The sequence below is a fragment of the Sorex araneus genome, chromosome 7 (genome assembly GCF_027595985.1).
Source record: "Sorex araneus isolate mSorAra2 chromosome 7, mSorAra2.pri, whole genome shotgun sequence".
NCBI classification, from domain to species: Eukaryota; Metazoa; Chordata; class Mammalia; order Eulipotyphla; family Soricidae; genus Sorex; species Sorex araneus.
In genome coordinates, this window is record NC_073308.1 from 34,666,781 (window position 1) to 34,677,525 (window position 10,745).

At 65.9% G+C, this 10,745-nt stretch overlaps 1 protein-coding gene across 1 annotated transcript; it reads right to left on the reverse strand.

Moving 5' to 3' along the window:
* Positions 1 to 628: 628 nt before the first annotated feature.
* On the reverse strand, positions 629 to 10,745 carry TNNT2 (troponin T2, cardiac type). The gene is made up of 14 exons (XM_055144597.1): positions 10,708 to 10,745; positions 10,312 to 10,322; positions 8,027 to 8,053; positions 6,813 to 6,905; positions 6,507 to 6,542; positions 5,363 to 5,396; positions 4,466 to 4,526; positions 4,194 to 4,310; positions 3,513 to 3,590; positions 3,141 to 3,251; positions 2,014 to 2,147; positions 1,602 to 1,692; positions 955 to 995; positions 629 to 808 (listed from the first exon to the last, which is right to left on the reverse strand). The coding sequence occupies exons 1-14, from the start codon at positions 10,743 to 10,745 to the stop codon at positions 763 to 765; spliced, it is 918 nt and encodes a 305-aa protein (XP_055000572.1). The 3' UTR covers positions 629 to 762.

Below are 10,745 nucleotides of genomic sequence, written 5' to 3' on the forward strand. Positions count from 1 at the left end.
GACAGGCTATCTGACACCTGGTTCTGCCTCTAGCGGAGAGAGCGGCTGCAGGGGCGAGGGGGCGGGGTGGGGCTGGTGCTCAGAGCCAGGAGAGCTGAGCTCAGCTGCCTGCAGGACTGTGGGGAGCGTGGGGGTGACACATGTGGAGACGGACGAACGTTCTGACAGAGGGTGCATTTCCCTCTGGCCTCCGGAACAAAGGCCCCAGGAAGTTCTCTTTCGCGCAGGGACCGAGGGGAGGGGGTAGGGGGCTGCAGTCCCAGCCTGGAGCTTGTTCAGCTCACAGGGCAGTGCAGGCCTGGTCAGCTGCCCAGTGAAACCCGCCGTCCTCCCTTCCTCCCCGGCAGGTGTCTGGGCAGGCGGCAGAGAGGCCTCTTTGTTTCCCGGGAGTGACTCTGGACAGCCGTCCGGGCGCGGCTGCTGACTCACTGGCTGGGCCCGGGGACCAGCCCTGTCCACCCGCAGCCCCCCCAGCTCTGAGGAAGCCTGGGCCTCCTGGGCCTCAGCTCCTCCCTGCTGGAAGTGGCAGCAGGCGAGGGGACCCCTGCCTACAGACCCCCTTAGCCGGGTTTGGCCTCGGCTTCTCGGCGCCGGAGACAGACGGTCACTCTCTGTCACTCTCAGGCCGTGAGTGGCTTTTATTCCTGATGTGCTGCGGGCGGGCAAGGGGCCGGCAGCGCCTGGTTCCCACAGAGTTGTGGGCGGGGCCTCGAGAATGCTGGCGCTGGACACGTTCCGGACACGAGCAGGACAAGGTGACCTCTACTTCCAGCGCCCCGTCACCTTGGCCTTGCCGCGGCTCTTGGAGCTGCAGGGAAGCAGGTCCCGGTCATACTGAGGGTGTGGGGGGAAGGGCAGCAGGGGCTAGGGGAGGAGCCGGGTGGGGTGGGGGGTCCCGGGGTGCTGCTCCAGCAGGGCTGGGGAGAAGGGGCCACAGGAGGGGCGGGGCCTTACACTTTCTGGTTATCGTTGATTCTGTTCCGGAGAACATTGATCTGTGGAAGGGGGAAAGGCGGGTTACTAGGGCTCTGGGGTTCAGGCTGCCCTGGGAAGGGTACAAGGAAGGGGGAGCAGGAGGAAGAAGAGGAGGGGAAGAGACAAGGTGGAGGGGGGGCAGCCAGGGAGGGCAACGCCCAGAGAGTCAAAAGTCAGGGATCCACAGAACCCCAAGGCCCAGACATGAAGGGGACACCCTGGGTGCCTGGTGGCCTTATGCTTTGGGGACCCGTTGCCAGCTGGGGCTCAGGGTCCCTGAGGAGGCCTTCTGTCAGGACAGGATGCAGAGCCGGGGCACCTTTCCCAGGGACCCCTACTTTTCCCTGGAGGCTCTGCAGTGTACACCCCTACTTCACCTGCTCTGTGCTGAGGGGGATAGCGTGGAGCCAGGGGAAAGAAGGAAGCAGGTGGAGAAAGGCCCCCTGCAGGGTGCCTGAGCACAGCTGGCTCCGGCTCTGTCCCAGACCTTTCCAGGACACTCCCACGGGGGACTTAGGGGCTGATTTCGCCCGGAGACCCCACCCAGAGAGCAGGAGGGCTCGCTCCCCCTGCACTGTTTTCTCCCTTATAGAGAGGCTCCCTTACAGAGGAGAGGGGGTGCTCACCTCGTACTTCTGCTGCTTGAACTTCTCCTGCAGGTCGAACTTCTCAGCCTCCAGGTCGTAGATGTTCTGCCACAGCTCCTTGGCCTTCTCCCTGCACGGCCAGCCGGAGGACAGGGTGAGGGGCAGAGGGCCAGACCCCTCCCCAGGGCTCCCCCAGGCCCAGCACGAGCCTAATGCTTAGGAGGCAACAGGGAATGGAGCTGGGCTGGAGAACGAAGTTGGGGACTCAGAGCAACCCCTTCCCAGCACCTGCCAGCAAGTGAGGGGAACCCAGGAGCTCATTTGCTTCTTGTGCGCCCAGCAGCGGACAGAACAGCTCCCAGCGGCGGGCCCCCGCACACCGGGTCCAGGAGCCACCTGCGGGGCGGCAGCGCCCCCTGGTGGTGGCGCTGAGAAGGCGCCCTCCCCGCACCTCAGCTGGTCTTCATTCAGGTGGTCGATGGCCAGCGCCTTCCTCCTCTCCGCAAGGATCTTCTTCTTCTTTTCCCGCTCGGTTTGCCTCTTCCCACTTTTCCGCTCGGTCTGGAGTGGGAGACAGCAGGGTAGCTGGCTACCCCACACCCCTCCCTGTCCCCCCACTCGCCTGCCCAGGTTCCCAGAGGGACCAGTGGCGTTCCTGCCACCCTCACCCCATCCCCAGCCCCGGAGAAACCAAGACAGCGCAGGAGAGTCCTTCCAGTCCTGACCAGACCTCCGCCTCACTCCGGGGGGCTCCCTCCTCCCCGCCCCCATCCCAACACTCTCCCCTCCAGCAGGCCACCGCCCCTCCCAGGCCCTCCACCCCAGAACTCTGTGGAGGCGGCAAGGGTGAGGTTTCGGTACCCACCTGGGCCTGCCAAGTTCAGGGCACCATGAGGGAGAGACCGAGAGAGAAAGATGGAGGCCGGGCGGGACAGAGAGAGGAGAGGGTGGGAGACAGACAGACAGACAGACAGAGGCAGACAGGCGAGAAGGAGCCGTGATTCGACCGCCCACAAGGGCAGCGGGTTTGCCAGGACCTGAGTGTGGGCACTGGACAGAGCAGGGGGTCCCTGGGAATGTTCCGGGCTGGGGAGCCGGGATCTGAGCAAGCCTTCTTCTTGCTCACAGCAGGCAGAGCACCCACGGACAGTCTCGGAGGAGAGACCCCCGCGTGCGGCAGGCTGGTCCGCAGAGAGCAGGAGAGGGCACATGCTCCTCACGGACCCTGAAGGCCGCGGGCAGGAGCCACTCCCCTCTCCCCTGTGGCAGCTGGGGCTGGGCTGTCGGGGAGAGCTTGGGACAGTCCCAGGGCTCATTGTCGCTTGGGGGAATCCCCTTCTGAGCTGGGCTGTGCCAGTCTCTGCCCATGGTCTCTACAGGCCAGGCTGGGAGGCAGCCGGACACAGGGGTCTCCTGCATGGCCATGGGGGTTCCTTCCTGGGGTCAGTGCCGTGGGGGACCCCTCTGAGCATCTCCACTGCTTCTCTGGCTCTTGGTTTGGGGGCCACAGCCGGCCGTGCTCAGGGCTTCCTCCTGGCTCCGTGCCCTGCATACGGACCACCTCTGCCCCACCCATACCTTCTGGATGTAGCCCCCGAAATGCATCATGTTGGACAAGGCCTTCTTCTTCCGAGCCTCGTCCTCCGCCTTCCTCCTGTTGTCCTCCTCTTCCCGCCGGGCCCGCTCCTCCTGGTCTCACGGGGGGACGAGGGAAGAATTTGAGGAGGTCGCCCAGACACCCTGGCTCAGGCTGCTCCCCGGGGCGTGTGGGAGAGTCGGAGTCCGCAGGGGTGTTTGTGGGAGACAAGTCCTGAGAGTGGGAGCCCCCCGGGAGGGGTGGGCACCCCAGAGGGGCCCCTGGGAGGGGTGCCAGGGGTGGGCCGGAGTGCTGGGGCAGAGACTCCCCGGCCACTGCGGGCCTCAGTGAGCGGGAGGTGGCCGGTCACTCACGGCCAGCCGGGCCTGGCGCTCCTTCTCCCGCTCGTTCCGGATGCGCTGCTGCTCCGCCCGCTCCGCGCGCCGCTTCTCCTGCGGGAAGGAGGTGCCGCGCGTGAACCGGGGGTCGCCATCTGAGGGGCAGGGCCCCCGCCCGGAAAGGGGCGGCCAGTGACCCCGCAGTCCCTCCGGAGACAGGCCAGGAGTTCCGAGCTCTGGTAGGCCCTAGGTCTCCGGAGCTGCTCAGATGCCCCCCGAGGTGCTCAGTCAGCACCGGGCAGGGCGGGTGCCCTGCACAGCTGCATGCACGACCCCTGGAAGGCCACTTGGGGCCTCACCAATGTCACGGTCCTCTTGGCCCCCAGGGCGCGCTGCCCCCAGCAGCTGCTCTGGACTCAGACCTGGAGCAGTGCTGGTGGACAGGAAAAGGGGCCCCTGTAGAACCTCCAATACAGTCAATCATCTTTCCTGCCTCACCAGGGAGGGGCGAGGGTGGGGGAGGGGGACAACAGGCATTGGATTAGTCAGTCCAGGGACTGGTCAACCGGGCTGCAGCCTTGGGCAGGGTGAGACAGCAGGACCCACAGTGCGGGCACTTCTAATAAGACGGGGGCGGGGGGATTCCAAGAAGGCTGCCTGGAGGAGGCGGGTTCTCAGGGTCTCGGCGGATGTTTTGGCGGGAGACGAGACACCTACAATCCTGTCCTTGAGGGAGAGGAGCTCCTCCTCCTCCTTCTTCCTGTTTTCAAAGTGGGCCTCGATCAGCGTCTGCAGCTCGTTCAGGTCCTTCTCCATGCGCTTCCGGTGGATGTCCTGCGGGCACAGCGCCGGCTGATCCCAGGGAAGACCCAGCGCCCTCCTCCGTGCAGGGTAGGTGGGCAGCGCCGGGGGTGAGGGCCCGGCCCGAGAAGGGACAAACGTGGACTGAGCAGAGCCCGCCCGGCCCCGCCACCACGGCCGGCACTCACATCAAAGTCCACTCTCTCTCCGTCAGGGATCTTGGGGGGCACCAGGTTGGGCATGAAAGGCCTGTGGGGAAGGAGGCGGCGTGAGCGGCCACCCTGGACGGACGGTGTCAGTGGGTCTTCTCCCTGCCCCAGAAAGCAGAGCCTCCCCCCCTCACCCGGTGTCGAGGCTCCAAGCCAGAACCAGCCCCTGGGCTTGGCCTTCTCTGGGGGCCCACCCAAGCACACATTTGTCTTGTGCCACCAGGCCTAGACGGTCCTCGATTTCCCCATGAGCCTCAGGGGCTATGTGGGGCTGAACCCTCAAGGGCCCCAAGAGGGGCGGCCAGGCTGGGCTTGAGAAACCAGCTCAGGTCCCACGGGATAACTGGGAGAGGCCAGTGAGCAGCGCCATCTGCTGGCGGGTTTAGCACGTCCCCGGTGACCGCCCTGGGGCCCCCGCCCAGCCCACAACACCAGCCCCCTGGAGGGTTTCTGCTGAGGCCCAGAGCTGCCCGGCCCTTCCAGAACCCTAGAGGCCACCGACCGAGGCTGGCATGGTTTACGTGCATGGCCCCACACCTCCCCTTTCCTCTGCTTCCTGCTTTCCCCACAGAGAAGCCCACTCTTGTCGTGCAGTGAGTAGCGGGGAGAGGTTGCCTGCCCGGTCACTTGTCCACTCCCTTCTTCTAGACAGCACCAAGCTGTCCACCAGTGGGAATGAAGGGCGCCATGGACTCCAGCCCCCGCAGGCAGCCTCTCCTGTGCAGTGCGCAGCCTGTGCAGCTGTCCCTGGAGCCTAAACACTCCCAGCCACGCCCACTGAGCCGCCCTGCACTTCCGCCGACCCCTGCCCCCATCCCTGACCCTGCGCTCCCCAAGTGTCCCCACTGTGGGGACGGGGGAGGGGTTGGTGCTCACCTGGGCTTGGGCTTGGACTCCTCCACTGGGCCGTCTGCAGAGGGGGAAGCAGAGGCTGGGGGTCAGGGCACCCCAACCCCCACTCCCAGCTGTGCCGGACAAGCCGGACACCTGTGAGCCTCAGTTTCCCCACGCTCTGCTTCCAGGCACCATGAGAACCATTAGGATGCCAGCCCCACACCTCTTCAGGGCCACGTCCTTGGGGACGTGATGGGGAATCTTGAAGCTTCTCAGAGTGAGGCAGGGGCCTGTGTCCCGGGCCCCAGCATCCCTCAGTCTTTGTCCCCCGGCATCCCCACGGACTTCCATAGAAGGACCCTTCACCTCCACCCCGCTGTCCACTCCCACATTGCTGTCTACCCTCATCCCACCATTGATTCCCACCCCACTGTCCACCCCACCCCACTGTCCACCCCACCCCACTGTCCATCCCACTCCACTGTCCACCCCACCCCCCTGTCCACCCCACCCCACTGTCCATCCCACCCCACTGTCCATCCCACCCCACTGTCCACCCCACTCCACTGTCCACCCCACCCCCCTGTCCACCCCACTCCACTGTCTATCCCACCCCACTGTCCATCCCACCCCACTGTCCATCCCACCCCACTGTCCACCCCACTCCACTGTCCACCCCACCCCCCTGTCCACCCCACTCCACTGTCTATCCCACCCCACTGTCCACCCCCACCCCACTGTCCACCCCCACTCCACTGTCCACCCCCACCCCACTGTCCACCCCCACCCCACTGTCCACCCCCACTCCACTGTCCACCCCACCCCTGCTGTCTACCCCACTATCCACCCCCACCCCACGTCCACCCCACCCCACTCTCCACCCCACCCCACTCTCCACACCACCCCGCTGTCCACCCCACCCCGCTGTCCACCCCCACCCTGTCCCTCCCTGGGCGGCTGATGAGGACCGCCAGGCCACGCACAGCATGCCGACCCACTGCCAACACATCACAGCCCAAGTGACCGGAGGGACTTGGCTCCTGGACACTGGCCCTCTCTCCCTGGCCAACAGCAGGGCCAGCTGCCCTGGGACAGGAGGATCCAAAGTCTGGAGCCCCGAGGTCAGTCCCCCTCCTCCCGCCACCCCCCCCCCCCCAAACCTCGCTCCTGATCCAGCAGCTCCCACCTTCAGCGTCCTTGCTCTCCTCCTCCTGTTCGCCATCTGCCAGAACAGGACAGGTCAGTCGAGCACTGGGCTGGGAGCCCAGGGCCCAGGGTCAGGGAGCTCTACCCCCCTCGGGCGGTCGCTCCAAGGCGCAGGTGACCGAGGTGCACGGTGGGGGCGAGAGGCAGAATCCCGGCCCAGACAGACACAGCAGGGTCGGGCCCGCACACGGTGCTCTGCCCGCTGAGATGCAGAGCCCGCGCCCAAGGAGGGCTCGGCGGGTCCCTGTGCCCAGTGAGCCACGGCGCCCTCACCCCAAGCCTTTACCTTCTGCGTTGGTCTCCCCGGCCTCAGCGTCAGCCTCTGCGTCGGCCTCAGCTTCGGGCTCTGCCTCAGCCTCCTCGGCGGCCTCCTCCTGCTCTGGGGAAGGGAACCAGACACAGTGAGCGTCCCGGCCCTGTGGGCACCAGCAGCCTCAGAACCCGGGCGGGGGGACATCAGGCTCCAGATATCTCTGGGGAGGGGGGACTGTGACTGATGTGAACACAGGGGACACCTTGGGGGCTGGTTTTTATTAGAAGTGCACTAACTGTGAGTCCAAGGGCCAAGTCCGGCCTTCAGACTATTGTTATAAATAAAGTTTTATTGGAACAGGTGGCCTGGGGCAGCTCGCATGCCTCAGCAGAGGGGGGGGGGGCCCTGATCCCAGCAACGAGGTAGCTCGGTAGCTGCAGACCCCACACGGTTCCATCTGCCGTTTGCTGGAAACCACAGCAGGCAGCGCCAGCCGGCTGGGAAGCCCCCGGGTGCGTGGGGGTGGGGGTCTGCTGCGCTCCCCTGCCAGGAGGGGGAGGGGCAGGCTGGCGGGAGGCCTAGCGGGACTCTCTGGGGGGGCGAGGGCCTGCTGGCTCTTTCCCCCAGCCTGAGCACCCCTTCCTCCGCAGCCTCCCAGGAGACGCCTGTCCACCCCAGGGCCCTGACGCCCAGCGCGCGCCCTGTGAAGGAGGGACTCCGGGACCCTCTACCCTGGGCCCAGGATTCCCGGCCAGACGTGTGCACGGAAACACAGATGCCCTGGGCCCCTGGGGAAGCCCACGGCCCCTCTCGAGGACGCAGCCTCGCCCTCTCCTCCCCACCCCCGTCTCCATATTTCTCTAGATAAAACTATAGTACATCGATAAAATGGAACTTTAAAAAGCGGGAGTGAAGGGTGGAGGCTTGCATGGGCCACAGAGCTGAGGTTCGCAGGACCTGGCCCCAGCCGGGGGAGGGGGGGGGCGCTCAGACGGACAGACAGACGGTCAGACAGACAGACAGAGGGGATAACAGGACTGTCCAATGCAGAGCGTGGGGTGGGGGCTCCCGGCTGGGAGAAGTCGACTGGGTCCTCCCCGGCCCCCAGGGAGAGAGCAGGGCCCAGCGGACAGGAACAGCCCCTGGAGTGTGGATGAGGCTCCGCCCCTGCCCGTCCGCTCCCCCACCCCAAGGGGCCCGTGCCCAGGAGGCAGGAGGGGGGTGTCTACGGGCGAGGCACTGTGTACCGTCTTCGTCCTCCTGCCAGTCCTCCTCTTCCAAGACGTGGGCGCAGCGCCAGCGGCCGGGAGAAGCGAGAGCGTTAGTGCGGGTGCGGCCGGGTGAGGCAGCGGCAGTGTGAGAGCGCCGGGTCCTGGGGCCGTCCACGGCCGGAGCCCCTCCACGCCCGAGCCCCCGCTCCCTAGCAGGCTGGGACACGCACTCGGCTGCCACTTCTGGGCAGACCGGGTCTGGGCCGCGGTGCCTCCTCCAGTGAGTGCAGAACCCGTGGGTGCCAACCCAGCAGACCACGGGGGCCGGGTGGACAGAGCTGGGTGCCTGCGTCCCCCCCCAACGCAGGCTGGGCCAGGATGACCTCGAGCTGTACCACTCTGGGCCCTGGCAAGGGTGCGGGCCGAGCGTGCAGAGAGCCTCAAGCGCTGAGCAACAATCCCGGCGTCTGGCTACCTGCTGGGCCCCGGGGTCAGAGTGGGCACCCTCCCCGTCACACTCCCTCCTTGCCCCTGCCCTGCATGGGCCGGCATCTCTGATGCCCCAGAAAATGTACCCAGGGGGCAGGGGTCACAGTTCTGGAAGCCCACTGGCAGCCTGGCCCTGCGTAACCCGCCCGTCTGTCTGAAGGGACCGGCCCCAGGCAGGGAGGGTGGGGGGACCTGCAGCCGCCTCTGGGGCACCCACTGCCTCTAGAACAGTGTTTCCCGCTGCAAAGTGCACCTGGGGCTGGAGTGATAGTACAGCGGGGAGGGCGCTCGCCTTGACCTGGCTGGTGCACGTTTGGCCCCTGGATCCCACAGGGTCCCCAGGCACTGCCAGGAGTGTTCCCTGAACACAGAGCCAGGAGAAACCCCTGAGTATCACAGGGTGTGGCCAAAATAAAACCAAAATATTGGATTTTTAAAAGCTAAAAAAAAAAAGATAGAGCTGCCCAAGAAAGTGCATGGCCGGCAGAATCACTCCTCTCCCTGAAGAGACATTTTGGGTTTGAGTGCCTGCTGGCAGTGTTGGGGTTCAGCCCCCTTCCAGACACTTGCTGCCAGGCACTGCCATGCAGGAAGCTGGCATGGTCAGCTCGTTGCCAACAAGGCTGCAGCCACCCCACCATCACAGCTCAGTTCCTGATTCAGTTCACAGCCCAGCCCTGCAGTGGGAGCAAGCAGAGGCCAGGGGAGCTGGTCAGCAGCAAAGCAGAGGTGGCATGAGTGCAGAAGGCCTGGCTTCAGACTTCAGATGAAAGGAAAGGGAGGGAGGGAGGGAGGGAGGGAGGAAGGGAGGGAAGGAGGGAGGGAGGGAGGGAGGGAGGAAGGGAGGGAAGGGAGGGAGGGAGGGAGGGAGGGAGGGAGGGAGGGAGGGAGGAAGGAAGGAAGGAAGGAAGGAAGGAAGGAAGGAAGGAAGGAAGGAAGGAAGGAAGGAAGGGAGGGAGGGAAGGAGGGAGGGAAGGAGGGAGAGAGGGTGGGTGGGAGGGAGGGAGGGAGGGAGGGAGGGAGGAAGACTGACCAATTTCAAATGCAGAGGCCAAAGTCTCAAATCTTGCACCAAAGCTTTTACAGAGCCAAGAAAATCTCCCCCAGCTCCCAGCAAGGAGCATGTGAGGGAAGACAGGGAGGGAGGAGAGACACAGGAAGGAGGAGGGTCACGGGAGGGGCATGGGAGAGAGGAAGAGGAGGGACATGGGAGGGAGGAAGAAGAGGGTCGCAAGAGGCAGGAGCTTCCTCCTGGTCGGGTGCAGAGCCTGGGCTGCTGGGGGCCACCGGGCCAGGGCAGAGCCTCTCCAGCGTTGTTTCAGCGAGGAGGGCAGTGGGCGACCCCAGGTCCGGCACAGGTGAGGGACTCGCCGGTGTGAATGCTCCCCTGAGGCCCCCCCCCCCCCGTGTTGCCTGCGGGGTGCACCTGTCTGTTTGGGGGCAGCCACAAGCATTCTCAAGGGCACGGAGTTTCCCTCCGAGCTCCGCATGGCAAGTGACTCACAGGGAAAGTGACAGCTCTGAGGGAACAAGATTCGGGGGGACATGGGGCAGGTCCAACTCTTCGGTTCACATTGTTTGCCCTCGAGAGCTCGGCCAGGCGCGGGCAAGAGCCCCGGGGAGGAGGCGCGGAGGGTCGGGGCCGGGAGACAGGCTGCTTCCCCGGCCCTGGGAAAGTGGGTTCCCGGGCTGCCTCCGTGGGGCCCTCCGGGCTCTCACCTCCCGCGGCTGCTTCTGCTCGGAGGAGAAAGGTCAGGACGCAGGAGGGGACAGGAGAGGGTCAGGCTCAGGCTGGACTGGGCTCCTCCCGAGGGCCGCCACGCAGCGCTTACCTTCCTGCTCCCTGCCGGCCAAAGGACAGTGTCAACGGCAGCTGTCCACTGGGCCCGCGCGGCCCACCCCAGGGCCCTCCAGGACAGGCCGGCAGAGGGACCGTCGCCGGCACAGAGCCCACGAGGGCGTGATGACACCGAGCGGGGCTGACGTGTCCTGAGGTAGTTGTTAATCCAACTTCCCTGGCTCCTTCCAGAAGAGCAGCCCCTGGCCGCCTCCTCCTGGCTGCCCACCGGCTGGGCCAGCCCTCCCCACAGCCCCCACCCCCACCCCATGCCTGCCGTCCACTCGGGACCCTCAGCCCGAAGGAGAGACAAAGTCCTGTCCCGGATGCCCCAGACAGTCCCGGCCACCGCCGGCCCGGAGCAGGGCGCCCCGTGCTCCCCGATACTCACTCCTCGTACTCCTCCACCACCTCCTCCGCGTCGGACAT